The sequence below is a fragment of the Galeopterus variegatus genome, unplaced genomic scaffold (genome assembly GCF_000696425.1).
Source record: "Galeopterus variegatus unplaced genomic scaffold, G_variegatus-3.0.2 Scaffold60, whole genome shotgun sequence".
Taxonomy (NCBI): domain Eukaryota; kingdom Metazoa; phylum Chordata; class Mammalia; order Dermoptera; family Cynocephalidae; genus Galeopterus; species Galeopterus variegatus.
The window spans coordinates 1-24167 of record NW_007726171.1 but is presented as its reverse complement, the minus strand read 5'-3'; the positions used below and the strand labels follow the sequence as shown (position 1 = coordinate 24167).

The 24167-nt window shown below is 48.3% G+C and overlaps 3 protein-coding genes across 7 annotated transcripts; 1 reads left to right on the top strand and 2 right to left on the bottom strand.

The window, feature by feature from the left end:
• The first annotated feature begins 2029 nt into the window (after window positions 1-2029).
• On the top strand, window positions 2030-13542 carry AAAS (achalasia, adrenocortical insufficiency, alacrimia). 4 transcript variants are annotated; one of them, XM_008575620.1, is made up of 16 exons: window positions 2030-2189; window positions 2826-2953; window positions 4403-4458; window positions 4767-4858; window positions 5038-5084; window positions 5330-5428; window positions 5742-5885; window positions 9056-9176; window positions 11667-11791; window positions 11938-11998; window positions 12149-12239; window positions 12443-12536; window positions 12624-12691; window positions 12878-12959; window positions 13076-13160; window positions 13291-13542. In XM_008575620.1, exons 1-16 carry the CDS (start codon window positions 2067-2069, stop codon window positions 13513-13515), a joined length of 1641 nt encoding a protein of 546 aa, XP_008573842.1. In that variant the 5' UTR covers window positions 2030-2066; the 3' UTR covers window positions 13516-13542. The 4 variants fall into 4 exon arrangements, with proteins under 4 accessions (XP_008573842.1, XP_008573849.1, XP_008573855.1 ...); XM_008575633.1 differs by lacking the exon at window positions 2030-2189 and adding an exon at window positions 4612-4621 and having other exon boundaries at window positions 2561-2953; XM_008575627.1 differs by lacking the exon at window positions 5330-5428.
• Window positions 13543-13915: 373 nt separating this feature from the next.
• LOC103592753 (UPF0160 protein MYG1, mitochondrial) lies at window positions 13916-20093 on the bottom strand. Its single transcript, XM_008575589.1, has 7 exons — window positions 19681-20093; window positions 19363-19475; window positions 16541-16700; window positions 14832-14984; window positions 14570-14692; window positions 14272-14450; window positions 13916-14136 (listed from the first exon to the last, which is right to left on the bottom strand). The coding sequence occupies exons 1-7, from the start codon at window positions 19894-19896 to the stop codon at window positions 13938-13940; spliced, it is 1143 nt and encodes a 380-aa protein (XP_008573811.1). The 5' UTR covers window positions 19897-20093; the 3' UTR covers window positions 13916-13937.
• An 83-nt stretch (window positions 20094-20176) lies between these two features.
• On the bottom strand, window positions 20177-23211 carry LOC103592766 (prefoldin subunit 5). Of its 2 annotated transcripts, XM_008575597.1 has the most exons (6): window positions 23102-23211; window positions 22793-22895; window positions 22454-22485; window positions 21435-21509; window positions 21213-21318; window positions 20177-20383 (listed from the first exon to the last, which is right to left on the bottom strand). In XM_008575597.1, the coding sequence occupies exons 1-6, from the start codon at window positions 23171-23173 to the stop codon at window positions 20307-20309; spliced, it is 465 nt and encodes a 154-aa protein (XP_008573819.1). In that variant the 5' UTR covers window positions 23174-23211; the 3' UTR covers window positions 20177-20306. The 2 variants fall into 2 exon arrangements, with proteins under 2 accessions (XP_008573819.1, XP_008573828.1); XM_008575606.1 differs by lacking the exons at window positions 22454-22485; window positions 22793-22895 and having other exon boundaries at window positions 20180-20383.
• Window positions 23212-24167: the final 956 nt, after the last annotated feature.

The following is a 24167-nucleotide window of genomic DNA, read 5'->3' as shown; positions in this document are numbered from 1 at the left end:
AACTCAAAACTTGTGCCAGGCCCCAGGTGGGGGCAGAGAGAGGAATAGCACTGTTCCTTCCCTCCAATTCACAGTACAATGTAAGAAGCAGGCACCTAACAGATAATTATAACCTGTTGGTGAAAATCGAGGCTTCATCGAAGGATGGTGGAAGTTGCTGGAGGGAGTGATTTCTTGGGGATATCTGGGGTTAGATGGTGTTATGATGTGGCTAGAAACAAAAACTTTGTCGGGGAGTCCTCAGTGTTCCCCACTAATCTGTTAGACTCAAACCTGCCCCCTTCCCCTTCTCAGGGAAAGTTTTGCCAGCCAAGTTCCCTAAACTATCCCTAGTTTATACCTTATGCTCTTTAAACTTACTGTGATTTCCCAGGTGACTGTGAAACTAATCTAGCAAATTAAACTGGGTTATTGGAAAGAGTTAGGGCCTTGCTACTCAAAATGTGGTCTGTGCAGTATCACCTGGGGATTCTTTGAAAATAGACTGAGCTCTACCCCATTAGAGGAGATTCACTTTCCTCATCTCAGGTGGGGTGCATTTTCAGGAGCCTTCTGGAGCCCTTTGTTTTCTGACCCAGGAATAACTCTCTTGAGGGAAATTTTTCAGGTAGAAAGGAGGGGCGAACACAGCATCCAACAATGCTAGAACTAGAATGCCCCCTAGATTCTTCAGTGAGACTGGCAGCTCTTGGGAATGGGAACTGTGCCTTACACATTTTTGAATTGCTCATTAACATTTGTTAAGTGAATACACCAATGCCCAAGGTCACCTAGTTGGTGGCAGAGTTATGGCTAATAATCTCCGACATTTGTTTAGTACTTCACATGTTAAATAGCTTCACTTCCACTATTTTGTATTGGAAACAACCGTGTGAAATAATTAGGACACTCTGCAAGTGAAGAAACTGAGGCTCAAAGAATTCAATGACTTTTCCAAAGAAACGGAGCTATAAAAAGAGGAGCCTTAGACTCCAGTTCTACTTCCATCCACTGGAGTTAGAATAAGATCAATCGCACTTTTATTCTTAAATCAGAATGCCTGGTTTGGGTATACCTAGGTTCAGTCTCTGTGCCTCACTTTCCTCACCGTGATAACAGTACCCACCTCACAGGGTTGTTGTAAAGATCATATAAGCACATATGGTAATAAGTGCTCAGGAAATGTTACTGTTTTCCAACTGTCCTCTATTAGGCCTCAACCTCATAGCCAGCTTAAGGCAATTGGGCTGGGCTGGAAGGAATGCTTCAGAAGCCTATGCCCTAACCGACCAGATGTTATCGGACCACAAGGACTGTGTCACCTTGCATACCACTGATTTTGAAGTTACCCATTACTCTGTCAGAACCCTCCCTAAAAGTCTTATAAACCTCCTGCTTTCCTTGGTTCAGGGGATCTGATCTGGTTCAGTCTCCCCTCCACGTTAGCTTTTGGCTGAAATAGCACCTGGCTTGGGTCTCTCTCTCCCTTTTCTCCCTCTCGCAGAACTTAACATCCCCACCTCCGCTTCCAGGACTCCTGACCCTGTGCGCCTTGGGTTCCGGCGGGCGCACCACTGTGTCTCGGGAGGTCTCCCCTCTGACTTTCCTCCTTCAGAACTCTTTTCCAGTAGCTTTCCAGCCAGCTGCCTGTGAAACGGCCTATATTTTCCTCTGGGCGACCCACAGGCCCGGGAGGACTTAATTAGGTACTTCCCTGAACGTGGCTTATATTTGGCTTTCCGAGAGCCGAGTGAGTGGGGGATGGTGTTAGGGAATTCGGAGCTGGGAAAAACAGTAGACTCACAGGAAAATCACACACCCTCCCCCCACGCCCTTGACCAAGGGTTGGCCCTGCGGACTGGTCCGCGCGCTGCTTCCCCCCACCCCCAGCCACCAGGGGACGCGCGAGGAAGCTCCGGAAGTCTATACCGGGACCGCGCACGCGTCCTTCTTCTCAGTTACTCTTCCCTTCACTTCCGTTGAACTTCGCGTTGCTGTTTGTTCCGTGCGGCTCCCCGTCCACATACGAATCTAGCCCGGGAACTAAGAGTCGGAAGAACGGGATCTGTTCCGTCGAGACCGGCAAGATGTGCTCTCTAGGGTTGTTTCCTCCACCTCCGCCTAGGGGTCAAGTTACCCTATATGAGCACAATAATGAGCTGGTGACAGGCAATAGCTATGAGAGCCAGCCTCCTGACTTCCGGGGCCAGGTGGCCAGGGCAGGGAGGGAGGGGACCTACAGGCATGGGGCGGAGTCAGGCACACTTGAGGAACAGAGGCAGCGTGGCGGGGGCGGGGTCGCATAGGCTGGCCGACTGGGAACAGCCTGGCAGGGGCGGGAGATGTATTTTAGAAGGGCTGGAATTGTATTTTAGGTCTGGGATTGGAGTATAGGGGATGCTGAGGAGCTGTGGGGCAGGCCTAGAGGGGATGGAGAGAACGAGGGCGAATCTAGGGACTGTGGGGGTGCAGGAGAACTATTAAAAAGTTGGGGACAGTGGGAGAACTAGTAAGGCACAGCTTGGAACTTCCTGGGAAGGAAAAAGAAGGGAAACTGACATTTATTGAGCGTTTGCTATGTAAGAAAGAGGCTCTGAGTCAGGTGTTTTCTAAAAATGTTATACGACTTAATAATCACAGCAATATTATGAAATATTATTTTAGTTTTAGAGATAGGGAGCTAAGACTTGTTTCCCATTCTCACAAGTGTTCAATTTGTGGAACTGGGAAACAGGTCTCTGAGCATTTATGCTTAGCCTAGCCATGGGTTGGAGATGGCAGGGAGTTCAGCAAAGATCTGGGGGAGAGACTGGCTCACTGTCACGCCCCTCACTTCTGGGCTATAGTGGATCAATCTTCCTATCCTGCACCTGACCAAGGATCCCCTGAAGACCCCTGGGAGGCTAGACCATGGCACAAGAACTGCCTTCATCCATCACCGGGAGCAAGTGTGGAAGAGATGCATCAACATTTGGTGAGGCATGGCAAAGGGTTTCCTGGGCCATGGTCTGCAGACCCTGGAGAAAAGGAGGTTACCACCTCTCTGCCTTGGGCTGCTCTTCAAAAGGCTGACTTAGGGCCGGCCTGTGGCTCACCCGGGAGAGTGTGGTGCTGATAACACCAAGGCCACGGGTTCGGATCCCATATAGGGATGGCCGGTTTGCTCACTGGGTGAGCGTGGTGCTGGCAACACCAAGTCAAGGGTTAAGATCCCCTTACCGGTCATCTTTAAAAAAACAAAAAGGCTGACTTATTTCTTCTCTCCATCAGAGACATATATGATAAATCATGTCAGATTATCAGTCCTTACTGTGGAGCTCAAGGCTGTGCAACAGTAGTTCCATTTCATTTCTAATGATATGCCTTGTTTTCTGGTTTATGTGAACCTGCTCCCTGCCCCCACCTCGTGTCATTACCACTTCAGAGCTTTTACCCGATGCTCAGCAAGGTTAAATATGAGGTTGCACTGAATTATCTCATACGTAGATCATTCATTTTGCACATATAGGAATGGAGCCCCACTACTTGGGTTCAGTTTCTGGCTGTGCCACTTTTTAGCTGTGTGACCTTGGGCAAGTCACTTAATCACTCTGTTCCTCAGTTTCCTCATCTTTAAAATGGACCCTATCTTATAAGTTGTAGTGATGATTAAATGAGTTAATAGAGGTAGAGCACGTATGGCTGGTTGGTTAGAGCGTGCTGCTCATAATAGCAAGGTCCAGGATTTGATCCCTATACTGGCCAGCCACCAACAAAAAAATGTAAAGCACTTAGAGAACATTGCCTGGCACATATTAATCCCTTCAAGGGTTAGCTGCTATTATTATTATTATTATTTTAGTATTACCATTAACTATAAGATAAATTTCTAGAAACTAAGTTGTTGGCTTCATAGGGTATGTTCATTTGTAATTTTGTGAGCTGTTGCCAATACTCCTCCATGGAAATTATACATACAGTGGATGAGAGTGCCTGTTTCTCAACACATGTGCTATCAAACTTTGTTATTTGGTATTTCAGTACAATTTAATTTGCATGTGCCTTTGTGTGAGTGAAGTTGAACATCCCCCTCTAATCTGCAACCAGGCTGATCAATTTATTCCTTTGCTTAAAACTCTTCTGTGGCTTTCCATTCATTGTCTTAAAGTAAGTCCTTACTCCTTGACCTGCTCACAAGCCCCCAAAGACCTCTGATCCTTAGTTGCCTCATCTGTAAATGGGCAGGATGACATTCAGAAGATTAGTGTGATAATTAAGTGAAAGGACAATATATATAAAGTGCCTGATACATAGTTGGCTCATTAAATGTGAGTGCCCTTATTTTGAATACATGTTTATTGAATGATGAATGAATGAATGAAATTTGTAGAGGGGGAATGAGGGGATGAGAGTAACCTGACTCACAGCTTCCTCTCCTTATTAGGCGTGATGTGGGCCTTTTTGGAGTACTGAATGAAATTGCAAATTCAGAGGAAGAGGGTAAGTATTTTTCCCTCCAGGCTTCTCTAGTTTTGTGATTAGTATCTCCCCTCCATATTATTCTTGAACTAACCCCAACACCTTTTGGCCTAGCCTCTTTCCCTTTAGCCCTATGTTTCCTGTCGTCTTTTCTTCTTCCCTTCTACTATCCAGATAACCCAGAGTAGGTATCTAGAGTGAGGTGTCCGGAGCACTTGCTGGGCAGAAGGACCTGGGGAGTGCTTGTCCTTGCTTGTCTCTCACCTAAGAGAGTGCCTAGTAAAAGCCCTGTGAATGGTTTAATCAGAGCTGCTTCCTCAACCCTGCAGTGTTTGAGTGGGTGAAGACGGCATCCAGCTGGGCCTTGGCACTGTGTCGATGGGCCTCCTCCCTCCATGGGTCCCTGTTTCCCCATCTGTCTGTAAGTTTGGCTTCTTCCCTTGGCTTTCCCCCTAGCCAGTCCCTACTTCCTGTCCCTTCAGGTCAGGGTTAGGTGAGATGACTGCAGAGGTTGGGATTGGCCCAGGTTCCCTGTGGGAACATAAGAGGGGATGAACTACTTTTGTCCCAGGGTGTCCTCTATCTGCTTTGTTCTTACAGCTCAGGAGTGAAGATCTGATTGCCGAATTTGCCCAAGTCACAAATTGGTGAGTTCACAAGCTCTCAGGCTTTGTGGAAAGGAAGTCCTGAACCTTGAAACTTCTTCTGGGAAAGAGAAGTCAAGGCAGATGCTTCTCCCACTCCTTTCCTGGTCCTACTCTCCAAAAAAAAAAAAAAGGAATAAAGGAAAAAGTAGAGAACAACCATCTCCTCACATGAAAGGGAATCTGAGCTTGTGGGCTGGGGTTTGGGTAGGTACAGGTTCTGGCTCTTTGTACCCACTGTGCCTTAGGTCCAGCTGCTGCTTGCGGGTCTTTGCATGGCACCCCCACACCAACAAGTTTGCAGTGGCCCTGCTAGATGACTCAGTCCGTGTGTATAATGCCAACAGGTGTGTGTGGGCCTACAGGGTGGGCTCTGACTTGCCAGTCTCCCCTTCCCTTTCCAGCCTTGGTCCCAGGGGCGTTCTGCAGTGCCTAAGCCTAGTCCACAGGGCTCCTTCCAGAAGTGGGGTTAGGGAACCTCCATACCTGGATGTGTCCTCTTCCCAGACCTAGAATTTATCCTATCGTTCTGTCCCACAATACTCCTGGGCCCTGGATTGATCAGCTTTCTTCTCTGTGTCTTTCCCTCCTTACCTGCACTTGGGTACCCTGAGCCTTAGTGTCCTTGCTTTTACTCACTCCCCTATCCCTTCACCACAGCACTATAGTCCCCTCTCTGAAGCACCGGCTGCAGCGAAATGTGGCGGCTCTGGCCTGGAAGCCCCTCAGTGCATCTGTCTTGGCTGTGGCCTGCCAGAGCTGCATTCTCATCTGGACCCTGGACCCTACCTCCTTGTCCACCCGGTGAGTCCCAGCAGCCTGTCTTACATCGGCCTGAGGTTTGTGGCCTTGCTTGGGGTGGTGGATGGTGAGGAAGTCTGGAAGAAGAAGTTCCTTGTCATCACAGCACTTCCCAGGGCTATGGGAGAAGCAGATCTAAGGTTAAGGTGGGGTGCTGGGAATGCTCTAATCTAGAGAGAGGGCCAGAACTAGGGCTTATGGGATTATGGGGTGGATGTATCTATGGACCATGGAGTAGAAAGATCGTCTCTTCAAGAGGACTGTCAGATTCAGGTCTAAAGGAAGGAGAATGGGAATGAATATGGATAAGAGCAGAAACCAGTGAAATTGAAGAAAGAGTCCCGATGAGAACTAACTAAAAATAAAACCAGAAACTGGTTCTTTAAATTATGAATAAAAAAGAAAACCTTTTGTCCAGCCAAAGTACACTATTTTCAGAATTGGAGAGATAAACACAGATATGGAATAAAACAGAAGAATTATAGAAGAATATTTTTTTTTTTAAAAAGATGACCGGTAAGGGGATCTTAACCCTTGGCTTGGTGTTGTCAGCACCACGCTCACCCAGTGAGCAAACCGGCCATCCCTATATGGGATCCGAACCCGTGGCCTTGGTGTTATCAGCACCGCACTCTCCCGAGTGAGCCACAGGCCGGCCCATAAAAGAATATTATGTTGAGGAATATTACATGAGCTGAATAAATGGAGAGACATGCTGTATTCCTAGATAGGAAAATTTAATCATAAAGATGTCAGATTTAGTGTACTTCCAATCATAATTCTGCTGGGTTTTTGTTTTTGTGAACCAGACAAAATGAATACAGGGTTTTTTTGTTTGTTTGTTTGTTTTGCTGCTGGTCGGTACAGGGATAGAACCCTGGATCTTGGTGTTATCAGCACCATGCTCTAACCAACTGATAACTGGCCAGCCCAAATAACCTGGGATTCTTTTTTTTTTTTTTTTTTGTGGTGGTTGGCTGGTACAGTAAAATGATAGTTTTTATGAAAGAATAAATATGGGAGAAGGAAAGATTAGTGAGGGGAAACTAGCCCTGCCAGGTATTAAATTATTTTATAAAGCTACGGTAATATAAAGTTATTGGTACAAACAGACAGAAAAAGAATAACATTCAGGAACACATCTAAGAATATACAGAAATTTAATATATGATAAAGTTGGCTTTCCATTGCAATAAAGTTTAGATTTCTTTTTTAAAAATGATGTTGGGATAATTGACTATCCATTTAGAAAAATAATGTAGTCCTTTTTTTTTTTTTTTTTTTTTTTTAAAAAGATGACCGGTAAGGGGATCTTAACCCTTGACTTGGTGTTGTCAGCACCACGCTCAGCCAGTGAGCAAACCGGCCATCCCTATATGGGATCCGAACCCGCGGCCTTGGCGTTATCAGCACCGCACTCTCCCGAGTGAGCCACGGGCCGGCCCCAAAATAATGTAGTCCTTGCTTCACACTTTATATACAAATAAATTCCAAGCAGACTAAAGAACTAAATTTAAAAATTAAAAGGACTAGAAGATATAGAAGAATATTTCTCACCCATTCAGAATGATATTATTATTAAAATAAAAAATTTGATTATATCCAGTACTAGAAAGATTAGAAAAATGGGTCCTCTTATACACATTTGGTGAGAGTATGTGGTGGTATAAACTTTTCAGACAATTTGTTGACATTTATTTTTTAAAAGCTGTAAGCAGGGCCGGCCCGGTGGCGCACTTGGTACTGCGGCGCTTGGGAGCGCGGTGGCGCTCCCGCAGAGGGTTCGGATCCCATATAGAGACCGGTTCGCTCACTGGTTGAGCGCAGTGCAGGCGCGACACCGAGGGTTGCGATCCCGTTGCCGGTCGCAGTACGGGCGCGACACTGAGGGTTGCGATCCCGTTACCGGTCACAAAAAAAGACAAAAGGGAAAAAAAAAAAGCTGTAAGCTTTTTTTTTTTTTTTTGGTAGGGGGAGTGGCTGGCTGGTATAAGGATTGAACCCTGGACCTTGGTGTTATCAACACCATGCTCTAACCAACTGAGCTAACTGGCCAGCCCTCCTTTTTTATCCCCAAATTCCATTTTACTATTCTGTTCTACACAGATAATGACATGAATAGAAGAGATAATAGGAAATGTTTTTTATAGCATTGTTTGTAATAACAAAAAATTACAACCCAAATGTCCATTTGTAGATGCATGGCTGAATAAATTATAGTTCATCTATTCAGTAGAATATAAGTGAGTCACTGAAAAGAATGAGATGGATCTCTGTGAACCGACCTGAAAACATAGCTGTAATTTATTTTAAAGAAAAGAATAAGTTGGGCCGGCCCGGTGGCGCACTGCTACAGTGCGCCGCTTGGGAGCACGGTGGCGCTCCCGCTGAGGGTTCGGATCCCACATACAGACCGGCCGCTCACTGGCTGAGCGAGGTGTGGGCGCAGCACCGAGGGTTGCGATCCCGTTGCCGGTCCCGGTCCGGTACGGGCGCGACACTGAGGGTTGCGATCTGTTGCCGGACACGAAAAAAGACAAAAAAACAACAACAAAAAAAGAAAAGAATAAGTTGTATATCAGTGACCTAATATCTCATTGTAGCTAAATCCTATTAGGTAGGTGGGAGGAGGAGAGGGTGGCATTTATTCAGGTAGTAGTCTGTACCTGTCAAGCCAAGTACATGGCTCTGGAAATACAAAGCTGAATAAGACACAGCTGGTGCCCTGGGGTAGTTCCCAGACTAGTGATAGAGGTTGATCCACATGCAGTGTCTTTTTGACAGGCAGAAAATAATTTAGGAGCACAGAGGGGGGAGACATTCTGACAAGTAAAGGCAGAAAGGCAGTTTTAGAGCACAGGGTGTGTTCTGGGGAGTGGGAGATAACTCTGGAAAGAGAAGAAGAGGTTGGAACTCTTTTTTGGTGGCTGGCCAGTATGGGGATCCGAACCCTTGACCTTAGTGTTATCAACACCATGCTCTAACCAACTGAGGCAATAGACCAGCCTTATTTTCTTTACTTAACTTCCATAATCCTTATTCCTTTTCCCCAACCTGGATTTGAGCTCAGAGGGGCCATTGGGATTAGGAGGTTTTAGCAGAAGGAGGCAAGGAAATAGAATCATGGGGCTTTCTTGTCTTCTGACTCCACACTCTCCAATTCCCCTTGGCAGACCCTCTTCTGGCTGTGCCCAGGTGCTGTCTCACCCTGGGCACACACCTGTCACCAGTTTGGCCTGGGCCCCCAGCGGGGGGCGGCTGCTCTCTGCTTCACCTGTGGATGCTGCTATCCTGGTGAGTTGGTCCCTACCCCTCTTAGGGTCATATCAGCCACCCCTCAGTCTTTTTTCTTTTTAAGTTTATTTATTACTATTATTATTTTTCTTACATTCTCTGATGTTATTGGGGAGCAGCTGGAGGAGAGGCCAAGAGGGGAAAGGGGAAGGAAATAGGGTGGGAGAAGAAGAAGGAAGAGGGGCAGAGTTAGGCCTATGGCACCCCCCTCAATCCTGCATGGGAGACCAGGGAGCTTCCAGCAGTGGCTTGGTCATTGCTGAGAGTTGGGTGCAGATGTCAGAGGGGTGTGGCTGAGCCCTCGCCCCCCACTGCCCTAGCTTGGGAGAGCCTGGGGGACTTCCTGCAGCAGCTAGGTGGTCATTACTGGGCTGGTTGCAGGTGTCAGGGGGGTGTGGTCAAGGCCCTCGGGCCCCCTACTGTTGGGACTGGTTCCAAGTGTTGGGGGGCATGGCTGAGGCTCCCAGCCTTACCCGTTCCGTGGCTTGGTAACCCAGGGGGCTTTCAGTCCTTCTAGGTTTTATAGGTGTTCTTTGGTGATGTGAGACCTTTACTAGTTAATAACAAACTTTGTCTCTGGTCTGTGGATATTTTGTTTCTTCTTTCAGTTCTGTGTTGGATTATTTGCTGTTCCTACCACTTAAACTCTGCACTGGAACTAATTTATTTTCCTTTGCTTACTTTTATTTTTATTTATTTATTTATTTTTTTTTTTCCTTTTTGTCTTTTTTACTGACCGGTAACGGGATTGCAACCCTCGGTGTCGCGCCCGTACCGGGGACCGGCAACGGGATCGCAACCCTTGGTGTTGCGCCCGCACCACGCTCAGCCAGTGAGTAGGAACCGGTCTCCACATGGGATCGGAACCCTCGGCGGCAGTGCTGCCGCGCTCCCAAGCGGCGCACTCTCCAGTGCACCACCGGGCCGGCCCCTTACTTTTAAATGGGAGAACCTCCTGTGGGGACCAGTACTTGAGCTCTGTGGTTGAGCTAAATTGCTGCTTTGCTGCTGATTACCTGTGGAAGGCTTTTTGTACAGCTCAGGTTTTAATGGTTGACTTTATAGGTACTTCTGGGTCTGGTGAGATCCAGTACACCTGAGTTGTGTAGAAACTCTGGTCTGGGCCTTAGTCTTTTCCGCAAACTGCACCTCCTGCTGTTCTGTATTCCTGACCTCCATTGAGTGGTCCTGTGCTGACTTGGGGGCAGATCAGCTGTCTTGTTGTTCCCCAGTGTTCTCCCAGTGGGCCCTCACCACCTGGTGGGTCTCCCTCACCACCTGTGCTCCAAACACTTCCCATGTAATGGGCCATGCACTGGTCCCTTGTGGTGACTCACCAGCCTCTGAATAGCTCCTTTTTTTCAGTTGTTGTGGCTCCTTTCTCCTATGCGGGTCCACGGGAACCCTATCAGTGGTCTTGCTGGCCTGGGGGCTACCAGGCCCTCTTCTCCCCTGTGGCCTCCAAGCAACTTCATCCAAAGGGCACAGCTGTGGCTTTTGCCAGCTCCTATTCCGTGTGCTCACCAGCTCCAGTCTTTTTTTTTTTTTGTCTTTTTTTCCGTGTCCGGCAACGGATCGCAACCCTCAGTGTTGCCCCCGTACCGGACCGGGGACCGGCAACGGGATTGCAACCCTCGTGTTGCTCCTGCGCCTCGCTCAGCCAGTGAGCGGGAACCGGTCTGTATGTGGGATCCGAACCCTCGGGCGGGAGCGCCGCAGCGCTTCCCAAGCGGCGCACTATCCAGTGCGCCACCGGGCCGGCCCACCAGCTCCAGTCTTGAAGAGGCCAGGGCTCGAGACAGTTGGAGCAGTTCTTTCTCTCATCGTGGCTTCTCCCACCTTCATGTACTCCATAGGTCTCTCCTCCTCTTCCCCTGAGCTCTAGTGGCCCCAGCTTGGCTGTTGTTGTTTTTTTTTTTTTTTTTTTTTTTTTTTTGTGACTGGTAAGGGGATCGCAACCCTTGGTTTGGTGTTGCCTGCACCGCGCTCAGCCAGTGAGCGCACCGGCCATCCCTATATAGGATCCCAACCCGCGGCCTCGGCGCCCTAAGCACCGCTGCGCTCCCAGCGCTGCAGTCTCCTGAGTGAGCCACGGGCCGGCCCTGTTGTTGCTTTTTAATAGTTGTGAGTTGGTTGATTTGTGGGAGAGAGTGACGCTGGGGACCATCTATTCCACCATCTTAATCGGAAGCCACCCCTCAGTCTTGAGGAAAGAACATTCTTTGCCTGGTAGTGGAAAATGGGGGAAAGAGAGAGGTAATCATTTATTCAGTGTTAGGCTTATACAGAGAAGGAGCTTCACCATCCAGACTCCTCAGATTTAAAATTCTGCCTGCTATAATTGTAAACATAAACCTATGCCCTTATGTTTAAGAGTTCCTTTCCTGCTTCCTCCCCTTTCTGGTTCTTTATACCTTAAAGAGGGCACCCCACTGTGAGATAAGGTGCTTGAGTTTTCTCTGTCTCATTCTCCTGCCTCCATTCTCCTAGGTATGGGATGTGTCAACAGAGACCTGTGTCCCCCTTCCCTGGTTTCGAGGAGGTGGGGTTACCAACCTGCTCTGGTCCCCAGATGGCAGCAAAGTCTTGGCTACCACTCCTTCAGCTGTCTTTCGGTGAGAGAGAGAAGGTAGAAGGAGGTCAAGGACCTAGAGAAAGGCACTTGGCTCCTGGAGTCTGACCTTGGGACTACCAGAGAGAGGGAGGTCCAGGTTTTAGAACCTAGAGGTCCTGAGTGGTAATTTGCCTTTCTCTGGTTTAGAGTTTGGGAGGCCCAGATGTGGACTTGTGAGAGATGGCCTACTTTGTCAGGGCGTTGTCAGGTAAGAGAGGACTGTGATTCACAGAAGCTGGGGAGGAGGTGATTCCAATGGATCCCTGCTCCCCCAAGCCTGGCTCCCAACTTCCTCTACTTCTTTCCCTCGTGTGTTCCCCTTATAGACCTTCCCCTGTCTTTTGCTCCCTGACCCCAGACTGGCTGCTGGAGCCCAGATGGAAACCGACTACTATTCACTGTATTGGGGGAACCACTGATTTACTCCTTGTCATTCCCAGAACGTTGTGGTGAGTTAGGGCAATACTTCAGGATGCAAAATATCCGGGGTGGTCAGAGAGAGGCAGCAACCTCTGTAAGATGCTACTCTGAGGGATAAAGGGAAGGATTGAAAAGCTTAGACTTCAGAGGTGTTGATGCCCGTAATGAGCTGGCAGGGGAAACAGTGAGAGTCCTGTTTCCTGCAGGTACGGACCTCTGCTCTTATCCACAGGTGAGGGAAAGGGGCGCGTTGGAGGTGCAAAGTCAGCAACGATTGTGGCAGATCTCTCTGAGACAACAATACAGACGCCAGATGGTGAGGAGAGGTGAGCTGAGTAGGTGAAGGAGGGGCGTTGAAAGGAAGGTGGGAGGGACCACACTGAGCTCTTCTAACCTCCGGTCCTGACCTATAGGCTTGGGGGAGAGGCCCATTCCATGGTCTGGGACCCCAGCGGGGAGCGTCTGGCTGTACTCATGAAAGGTAAGACACCCTCCCTCCAATACCAGCCAGCTGCCCCCCACAAAAAAAAGGGAGACGAGCAAGTGCTTTGTCAGGCCACAGTCACCTTCTCCATTGAGTGTCTGTACCCTGGCCTTCAATTCTCCACCCCTGTCCTGGGATTCTGCCTCCAGAATTCCTCCTTATTCCTGGGTCCATTTCTTATAGGAAATCCACGGGTAAAGGAAGGTAAACCAGTCATCCTCCTTTTTCGCACTAGAAACAACCCTGTGTTTGAGCTACTCCCCTGGTAAGTGCTGGGCAGGCCCTTAGGTCTGGGCTCTCACCAGCCTTCTGGCACCAAAACCACAGCATGCACCTCCCTTCTGCCTCCAGTTGCTTGATCACTTTTTCTTCTTCCCCCAGTGGCATCATCCAGGGGGAGCCAGGAGCCCAGGCCCAGCTCATCACTTTCCACCCTTCCTTCAGTAACGGAGCTCTGCTCAGTGTGGTGAGTAGGCCAGGCTGCTGGGGGTTTCCAGGGTGGGGTGGAGAAGCTGAGAGCCTTGGTTGCTGTGTGGCTCTGCCATGTGGCCTTCTTTGGGACCAGGCCCTGATGATTTTCTTTCCCCTCTCTGCAGTGCTGGTCCACAGGCCGAATTGCCCACATCCCTCTGTACTTTGTCAATGCCCAGTTTCCACGTTTTAGCCCTGTGCTTGGACGGGCCCAAGAGCCTCCAGCTGGGGGTGGAGGTTCTATTCACGACCTGCCCCTATTTACTGAAACATCCCCTATCTCTGCCCCTTGGGACCCTCTCCCAGGGCCACCACCTGCTCATCCCCACTCCCCTCACTCCCACCTCTAATAATAAAGTTTGTTTTCCACTCAATTACCAGACTCTGTCACTTCCAGGGAATTGCATTGGGGTATAGTGGGGGGAAAAAAACCATGAACTTTGGGTTAAGATCCTGCTCAGTTGGTTAGAGCACAGCCTGATAACACCGAGGTCATGGGTTTGGATCCCCATACCAGCCAGCCACCCAAAAAAAAAAAAGATGCTGCTCTGTCACTTTTTAGCTACTTCTTGGGGATTTGGTTAAGTTATTTAATCCTAGGAACTGGATGGTTTTCTGAAAAGGAAAGCTGAGAAGTTAGTGCGAGAAAAACACCTAGCCTAGGGTCTTGCACATAATAGATGTTTCACTTTTCCCAAGTTTGAGCAAGTTCCCAGAATGGTGTAGGGCAATAATGAGTCAAAGACTGGGTCAGTATGAGATAGAAGAAGTTTTATTGAACCGAGGGATTTGTGGGAGGCGTAGGCACTGGTCGCTGCGCCAAGGTAGCACGGGCCATGCTCAAGGCACCTTCTCGGGTTTGGTGTCCACCAATGAAGCCATTGGCATGGACGAAGATGCAGCCAGGGATCCCACTGACCTGGTCCAGTGCTTTGTCCCGAAGACCCCGCCATGGCTCTGGCAGAGGCAGCCTACATGTAAGCAGAAAGAGGGAGTTGGTGGAAGCAAATGGAGGCCTGAGGAACTAGAGAGAGGAGCAGAGGAAGAGGTTGGCAGCCTCCTCTAATAGTGCCGAAGGTCTGCAAGGTGGTTCTCTGGGGTCTGACCTGCTTTGAAATGAGTGGGGCTCCTTGGGCACACATTGTACCCGCCACTGTCCACCTTGGTCAGTATAGATAACAAAGGTGACCACCGGGGGGGACAGCTCAGATTCCAGGTGGTAGAGATGTTCCTTCCAGGGGCATCCACCTTTTGCCAATTCTACTATCTCTCCACTTGGGTCCACCTGAAAGGGAAGTGGGACGTGGCTAGAAGGTTTACGGTAGAAGCAGGAGCCCCTGTTGACCAGCAGCCTGCCAGCAGTCACTGATCTTTGAGCCACAGTGCCTCCTCTTAGGCTTGTACCTGGAATCGCTGGGCTAGGGCCTCTTCTACCAAAGCACGGGCCGGTAGCCAGCTGTGTTGGTAGAAGTCTAGTCTCTGCAGAAACTCCTCTCGAACCAGATCCATCGCACACTTGAACCCTGCCTGGGAATGGGGAGAATCAGAACCGTGGTGCTGGCCCAAAAACTTTTAACTTTGCTAGGGCCTAGGAGAAATAAACACTCTCATTTCCTCCTGAGGTTCTTACATGTTTCAGGGTCTCTCTCCCAGGGACCCTCCTTACCTCAGTGTCTTGGTTGGGCTGGTTCCAGGTGGGATTAAGTCGAGCAACCCGGGCACTCAGTGTAGTGGTCAGTACATATCTAGGCTCCCCCTCTTCCCACTGGGAGATCCCATTGTCCACAGCGTCAATCTCCTCCACGAAGTTCTCGTACATCTAAGGCAGCAGCAGGGGAAATGCTCTTGAGGATACCTACCATTTGTGTAAAGTCTTACAGGTTTCTTCCATTTAACCCTCACAATAGCCCTGCAAGGATCTCTCAACATTAACTGAATGAGGAAAGAACTGGGGAGTTCAGTGGCTTGCTCAAGGTCAGACAGCTAATAGGGTTAGGACTGGATTCAGATCACCTGATTTCTAATCCAGTGCTCACTGTACTGTGAAAACCCCGAGCCAATGCCAGCATGTGTGGGGTGGGGGCTGCTGACTTCTGAACAAGGAAGGTTTCCAGTTGCTAGAGGGGTTGGTGGAAGTGGCTCCCTAAAGCTGAGGGAGGGTACACCTTCAGGTGGGCTGAGTAAGCTACTCAGTGACACAGTTAACGAGGTACAGCAGGATTTAGCCAAACACACAAGTCAAGTGAGAGAGAAAGTACTAGACTAGACATCAAGAGCTGGTATGTGGGGTTATGAGTTCCAGGGAAGCCCATAATGTGCCACATGACATCAGTAGTTGCTGCATCTCCTGAGCCTGAAGAAATGCTAGGAAAATGCCTCAAGAGCTTTGGGGCAGAAACAATATGGGATGTCATTGTTTTATGCAAAACTTCCCTGCGAAATAGGCCTCCATATCAATATACTGTGGTATGTAGAAAAAGCGCTACTCTCAGGGAAAGCTGAAAAATCAACTCCTTTATGCCCAGCACTTCTTGGTCTGGACCCCCAATGTTTTATGCTCAGTTAAAACATTGATTTAATTTAGTCAGTTGCTTAGAAACCTCTCAGCAATGGAAGGAAAAATTAACCAAGGCAGACTAAAACCTTGGTATTCTAAAACTTCTAATTTAACCTATTCATATTTCTTCACTTTTGGAGCATACTAATGCTATGTGTTAGGGGGCAGAAGATGGGCAAGCTAAGACTGAGAATTGAACTCAAGAGCCTACATGCAAAAAAGAGCTGAGTGGATCTAAGGTTTGACTCATGAATGTCATAGCAGTCGGGTCAAGTAGGTGTCATCAGTACCATTTTGATCTGACATGTGTACCAGGGCCACTAGCCCAAAAGCAAGAAGATGCTTGCAGGGGACACTGGTTAGAACCTAAAGATATTTTCATAATCAAACCCTTCCCAGGTGAGCTTCCCAGCTTGTGCACCACCTGTAAATTACACTGGTGTCTAAGATATCCTCCCTCAACCTCAGGGCAGCCAGAACTTCTGAGTCTGATGCTCCTAAACATAAGCAGTATTCTCTATTTACCCAAAGTCATTTCTGTGTGTCAAGAAAAAGGCTGGGAAACGCTGCCTTATGGTTTTCAAAGCCCTTCCCCATATATTATGCCATCTATTTCTCACAACCACCCCAGGAAGTAGGCAGGGGAGATATCACAATCCCCTTGTGAGATGAGCCTGACTCAGGGAGAGGGTGAGTACTGGACCTGCTATGGGCCAGAAACCCTGACCTGAGGCCCAGTTTAGAGTGCTGCAGGAGTGCCACTCCCAGTGGCCTGGTGGAGATGCATGTGTGGGGCATCTCTATCCTCAGGTCCCCACCTTGTCATAGAGGGTGCCCACCACGCTGTCCTCTTCACTAGTGCCCAGCAACTGGGCCAGGAGCTTGTGCCCGAAGTGCAGATAGATGAGTCCCGCACTGCTCAGCTTGGTCTGCCAAGGCTTCCCAGGGGACAGGGAGCTCATGGTCTCTGTGAAAGACCTGAGGAGCACAGGTAGGTGGGGCTGAGGTGAAGGAGCTAGCCCTGGTTAACCTACTGCGTGTGTGTGTCTGTGCACGTGTGCACATACAGACATGTGCAGACACAGGTGGAGTGGGGTGGGGTGTGGAGGGGAGGATGGAAAATATTACAAGAGTTGGGAGGGGAAAGCCCAGCTGGGAAGACTTTGGCTTTTCCTTAGGGATAACATGGACTTATTATGTTCACGCATTCATTAAACAATGGTTAACTCAATGTTTGCTACACGCCAGGTTTTGTGTTTTTAAGTATTAAGGATAAAAACTAAGACCCTGTCCTTGCCTTCAAATTAATCTATTAGAGGCAGACAAACACAACCAATTAATCAAATACTCTAGCTAGGTTATAACAAGAAGGAGGGAGGGGATAAGTGTTCAGAGGAGAGCCTTTAGGTCACTCCTGAAAGATGAATTAGTGGGCATTCACCAGACAGACAAGTGGTGAAGGAGAAAAGGCATTCCAGGTAGAGGGGACAACATGTATGATGGCTGAGACAAGTCTCTTCACAGAATTGTAAGAAAGGCAGCTCAGGTGTGAGGAGTGAATGGCAAAAGATAAGTCAAAAAGGCAGGCAGGGGCCAGACTATGCAGGCCTTATATGTCCTGCTTTGGAGTTTGGGCTTCATCTGTAGGTAATGAGGAGTCACTGGGGGTATTTTAAGCAAGCAGGTGCATATTAGGAGCATTGCCCCAGCCAGCATGAAGAATAGATGCAAGGCTATTACCTGCAATGGTCCACATGAGTAAGGAAGGCAGGAATTTGAATAGCAATGGGACAGAGAATACGGAAAAAGTATGACAGATGTTAGGGAAGTGGAAACTACAGACATCATTTCCAAACACTAGTCCATCTCAGAATCACCTAAGGATCTCAGTTTTTGTTAATGACTTTTATTATTAAACATTGAGTAAATACAGAAGAATATTTGTAAAATATTCACAAGGTGTAAACGCAAATGATATAATACCTCCTCCCACCCCACCAATAAAGTTCAAAAAGAGGCAAAACTAAATATACTGTTGACGGAAATAGACATGTGCTAATCTATACATAAGAACAAGGGTATGATGAACACACAATTCAGGATATTGCTTACTTGGGGCAGGAAGTATTACATATTGCTTACTTGGAAGGAGGAGCAATACGTATTCTTTTATATATCAAATATTGTATAGTTAAAAAATATATATATATATAAAAGTAAAACCATTTGAAAGAAGGGAGTGGTCAATAATGTCGAGTATCACAAAGAGGTCAGTTAAGGTGAAACTCTAAGCCAGCTCCCTGGTTTGGTGCTGAGGTCACTGGTGCCCTTTCATTGAGCAGTTCCAGTGGAGACTGGGAAACAATGGGCTGGAGGAAAATGAAAAGGAAGGGAAGAGGTGGAGCTACGGTCAGCTATTCTTTTGAAGAGTAGCTGAGAATGAAGGTGAGAGAATAGGCTGTAAATACCTCCCGACATCATTTATAAAACCTGTACACTTTAAAAAAAAAGAGAAAGAGAGAAAGAAATAGAGATGTAAAATAAAACATTTTTATAATCCCTCAGAGATAACTACTTTTAACAGTGTGATTTATATGAGGGAGGGTTTTAATTTTTTAAATTCATTTCTTTGTTTTCAAGATGGGAGATGGCTTGAGCAGAGTTTTTGGCTGTAGGGAAGGAGAAGTAGAAACACTGGTGCTGGAATTGTGATGTGAAGTCCCAGAGGAGAAAGTAACAGGTTGGAAAAGGGGCAGAGAATAAACCTCCAACAGAAGAGAACAATTTCTCCTGAACTGAAAGGAGTATGTTTGGGGGTGGGAAGCTGAGGAAGTGCATACAGAAAAAGCTCAATTCCCTTTGAAAATAGGTAGGGACACTCGCTGAGGGAGTCTGATGCAGTAGGGGGCTTGAGGAGAGGGAAAAGGCTTGGAATAGTACTGTAGATAACAGGCCACCCACGGACAAGAAATTTTTTCCAATGGAAGAGTATAAATGAAGTAGAATACTAAACACATCTGAACTGTCACTAACTGCCACAATCATATGCACCCAGCAATCTGAGGTGGGGCAGCAAGGGGACGTGAATGGATTAATCCCAGATAGGTTATTAGTTGGGGTGATGTCAGTGCTGGCGGGAGAAAAGCCTGACTGAGCCAAGGAAGGGGGTGAGTCAGGAGGGGCCTGAGGGACTCACTGGGAGCCAAGCGAGGTCCAAGGCCAGGGAGATGGGTGAAGAACAGGCAGAGAGCTGGAAGAATGGAAGGCTATAGTCCCAGTGGGACTCACGAGTTTGATCTCAATGAGAAGGCAGAACCACGGCAGTGTATGGCTGAATTAGAGCACAGAAGAAAGTTAAAATCAAGAAAAAGAAATGGTATCAGGCCGGCCCGGTGGCGCACGGCTACAGCGCGCCGCTTGGGAGCGCTGCGCTCCCGCCGAGGGTTCGGATCCCACGTACAGACCGGCCGCTCACTGGCTGAGCGAGGGGCGGGCGCAACACCGAGGGTTGCGATCCCGTTGCCGGTCCCGGTCCGGTACGGGCGCGACACTGAGGGTTGCGATCCGTTGCCGGTCACGAAAAAAAGACAAAAAGGAAAAAAAAAAAAAGAAAAAAAAGAAATGGTATCTAGGAACCCACCTCTGGTGATGGTCATATCGGTGTCTCCGAGGGTCATACTCGCCACCCACGTCCACCACGATGTCACACGAAGCTAGTTTTTCGGGGTCCCGGGTCCGCACAATCTCTGCATCCTGCGGGGAATGGAGGATTGGTAGGAAGGTGAAGGTGCTGCCAGGGGTGGCGCGGGCAGAGGATTAACGTCGGGTTTCCCGTGGATCCGGGATGGCTAGGAGGGATGCTCAGGCTGCCCGAGCTACCACAGGGACCTCGTTAGGGGAACGGGGTCCACCCGGGGGGCATGCAGGCAGTGCCACGGTCAGTTTTCGCAAACTGTACCCGATACTCCGGCAGGAGGCGAAGCAATGCGCATGCCAGCGCCTCGTCGCAGTGGAAGGTGCCGTTATGCGTCCCGATTCGGGGCGGTGCCATTAACTTGCTTCGGAGTCGTTTGGGGGGTGGGGTGGACTCTGGGCCGAGCATGCAGCGCCGGATTCGGAGGGGTGGCAGCCGCAGCGACCACGCTAAGAGACCGCGCAGGAAGCCGTGGACCATGCGGCCACCCTCACGGGGAGGCTGGAATACCGACCTGGAAGAGGAAGTGCCGGCGCGGCTCTACTTCCGCTTGCCGGCCGTTCCCACGGCAACCGGCCTCGCAGAGGATACTACCCAGCGCAGGAGTTCTCGCCACTTCCTCAAAGAGCCCGTGGTGGGGCCTGCAAGATGAGCACGGCATCGCCCCAGCTGATCAGGCTCCGCCGAGGGGCCCATCTCCTGACGACCCTCCTCCCGTCTCCATCACCAGTCCCTTGCTTAATGCAAGAAACGACCAACATTCTGCCCAGCTGGCACGTTTATTAGCATTAAACACAAGACCCTTCCCTTTCCCGACACCAGGAAGCCACGCCCATAAAGTTCCAGGCCTCTGAAGCAGGGTCCCTCTGCCTCATTTCTGCAACAAACTCTCAGGCCTTGGCGGCAGCCTGAGCTGCCCCCAGGGCTGTAAGCTGCTGAATCTTCTGGCTCATCATTTCCATGACAGCTGTTAGAAAAAACGGAAGAGTCAGATCCTGCTCAGGAGCTAAAGGGGAGAACCTAGAGTTAAGGAAAAGTAACGGGAGATTACGGCTAGGTGGACAATCAACTACAGTTTGTTAATAAAACTTTTAACATAGTGATCCACTGTGGGTTACACATATTAACACAAATTTACAGTATACAATGTGTCAGTCAATATGTTAACCACTGGGATATAAAAATGAACACAATTCGATATTAAATGAGTTAGACGTAACCAGAAAATTATAATGTGGAAAAGATTTTTTTCCATAAGAACAGGGGTTCTCAATCCTGACTGTAACCATCACCAGGGGAGCTTTTTAAAAAAACACTGACCCCTGGGACAACTGCCCCTGCCTGCACTTCTCGGTTGATTTAGTCAGTCTGGAGTGAACCCAGGGTTTCTTTTTAAACTTCCTGGGTGATTCTAATGTGCAGCCAGGGTTATAATTGCTAGTATTAAGTTCGGGTTACGTTTCCTTCCTGTGTGTAAATTTATGTACACGTGCATCTCATACCCCCAATCCACCCCTATTAAACAGAAGCTCCACAAAAGCATAGACATCATTTCCTCTAAATCTCTCACTCAACCCAGGAATCTATAAATAGTGGGTATGTAAATACACAAAATCTAGAGAATACACATCAAGACATCAAAGAAAAAGAAAGACATGATTTTATTATTTATTTATTTATTCGTGGCTGGCCAGTGCAGGGACCCAAACCCTTGACCTTGATGTTATAACTGGCCAGCCCCCTGTTCTGTATTATGGAGGCAGAAAGGGTTAAGAGGTGCTCCAGGTAGAACTTACCCTGTTTCATGGCATGCTTCTCCTGCAGAGCTGGCTGAATTTTCTCCATCTGCTTCGTGAGGAAGTCTATTTTCCTCTTGAAGAAGTCTTTGGCATCCTCAGCTGTCTGCAAGATCAGAGGTGAATAAGGAGCTAAGTGGAGACCCTATGCTGCACTCTAGCTCTTCCCCTAAACTTCCCTTCCCTGCTCAGAGGGACATCCACATGCTTCTTCCCACTCACCTTCTCTACATAGTAGCCGGTTCCCACGTCGATGAGCACATGTTCCACGTCATGTAGCTTCCCAGGAACATACATCTGAGAAGCAAGGATTAAGGGAAAAACTAGCCCAGCATAAGCCATGATTCCCTGTCAACCAGTCTGCTTAGCCTCCGAAGACGCTCCTTTTCTAAAAAAAAAAACCTACTAAACGATCTGGAGGCCTTAGAACTATAACTCCAAATGGAGAGAGACAGAGAAGTAATTCCTTATGGAGAAAATTATATATGCTAGAACACTCTCCTGTCCCGATCCCATCTCTCATCCTACAAGCAGTTCTTGTAATTCTTCCTATGATCCCCTCAATAATACAATAATGTTTTCCTACTGATCTATAGTAGCAAAAATGAAAAGCTAGCCTCACTTCTCTTCAACACCCTCAGTCATGAGTAGCTAATGCCTGAGAGATTTAAAGTTGTTTATTTAATCATTCTCTACTACACTGCTATTCCTGTTTCCCCTTTAGCTCTTGACCAGTTCTCTGACTACAGATTACAGGTGCCTTATTGCTATAACTTGCTCATTCAAGTAAAACATTCAATGGGTGGACACAATCCAGGTTTCTTAGTAACAGCAATTTAGGAATGAGCCACAATTAAGTTGAAATTGAGGACTAACAAACAGAGCCAACCTCCCTGTCTCTATATCCTCCTATTCTTCTATTGCCTATGTCTTCTATATGTTATTAGCAAAAGTAAACCACCAGCTTTATCTCCATAACAGACTAATATCCTTAAGCAGCAAAGAGAAATATCACACCCCAAATCTACATCCTAACTTGGTACTCAAAAGGCATTAGCTGCATATTGATCCGAAGTTAGATAAGAGAGCTGTGAAGTGTTTATAATAAAAGTGTTCTCAAAATCACGTGGTGGGGACTCTGGAGTAATCAAAACTATCACCCTCCCCATCCCCGTTTTGTGAGGAGAGTGAACGGAGAAAAGGAGGAGAAGGCACGGTGGCAGTTCCTGTGGAAAGGATACAGAACTCGTCAGTGGGACGAGTAATTCTTTCCCTGTGAAAGCAATGAAGACAAACACCTGGGGAAGGTTGGCAACTCCAACGTTAAGATGTTAAAGGGAGTTCCAACAGGGTACAGCGCCCACAGATAATGTGAAGAGAACGGAAACAAGGGCAGCAGGCGCAGGAAGGTCCTGTACACTCAATTCTAGATAGGCAACATGCAAGAGGCCCATGAAGTGGTATACAATACGTAACGGACTGTTTTCTCGTCTCAGGTAAGGAAAACTGGATTAGGAGGTGGGACGAGAAAAGCAGGCTCGCCACATTCCCCAGGTTGCCCTCACCCGCCTACCCCATACCCTCGTTGCTCTTGTTTAGCACGTTCAGACAGTCCTTGGCTTCCACATACTTGGTCTGTACCACCTTGAGCTGAGCAATGGACGTGGACAAGAACTCCACTTCCTAAGGTGGACGGAAAAGAAGATCAGTGTGGAGACTGCAGGGAAAGAGGAGTACGGCCGGATAGGGGGCGGGTCCTGGGACCGGATGGGGGTTTCGCCTGGGAAAGGAAGCCTCTCGAACTGGGGAAGGAAAGGGGGGCGAGGAAGGACGTGTGGGTAGAGGGGAACATGAAGTGGAAAAGAGGTGCCTCTGGGGCTCGTCCCCACCTGGTCCAGCTGGTTCTTGAGCATTTCTAGCTGCGGCAGATTCAGCTCGGTGATGTTAACCGACTGCGCCATGTTGGGAAGGAGGACTAACGAAGAGGAAGCCGGTTCAGCGAGCAACCCTCTAGCCGTCCTCTGCGCATCTCGATGGCTGCGCCAGGAGGCCTCGCTGCGCCAGACGTCTCTATGACCCTCCGTCTGGGAAAGCAAGGAGGGGCTGGAGCCTCTCAGAGACTGGCTTTTGATTAGAATAGGTATCGGCGTATTCTTTTCACAAAATATTCTAAGCCTGTTGCTGTGAAGTTATAGTAAACAGGACTCCTGCCCTCGAGGAACTTAAAAACCTTAGAGTCCTCAGGACACAATCACAATATTGCAAAGCAGCGTATGCTACTGCAGTGGCTGGTATAAACCTAGTGACTGACAGGCCAGGAGGAAGCCTGTATGGTGCTTTGGGGAGATGAAGCGGAAGATTCTGGAGGTGGAGAGCACAGTAAGGAGACATCATTACCTACCAAAAAGCACAGCACGAGATTTATTAATCAATAAAATGTTTTAACGTGTGGCAGATGCGAGAGATACACGACAGACAGGGAGATGTGCTTCCGAGGAGCTTAATTTACTTGGAAAGACAAAAACCACACACGAGTAGCAGAACCCCACAGAATCTGCTGCTTAAGTACACAGTACTGATAAGTGTAACAGCTATATAGCTGGCCCTCCGTATCCCTGGGTTCCATATCCCCATGTTCCCCATTAGCAGATTCAACCAACTGTTGATCAAAGATGTAGTTAGGGGCCGGCCCGTGGCTCACTTGGGAGAGTGCGGTGCTGATTACACCAAGGCCATGGGTTCGGATCCCATATAGGGATGGCCGGTTAGCTCACTTGGGAGAGCGTGGTGCTGACAACGCCAGGTCAAGGGTTAAGATCCCCTTACCGGTCATCTTTAAAAAAAAAAAATAATAATAATAAAAAATAAAGATGACCGGTAGGGGGATCTTAACCCTTGACTTGGTGTTGTCAGCACCACGCTCAGCCAGTGAGCGAACCGGCCATCCCTATATGG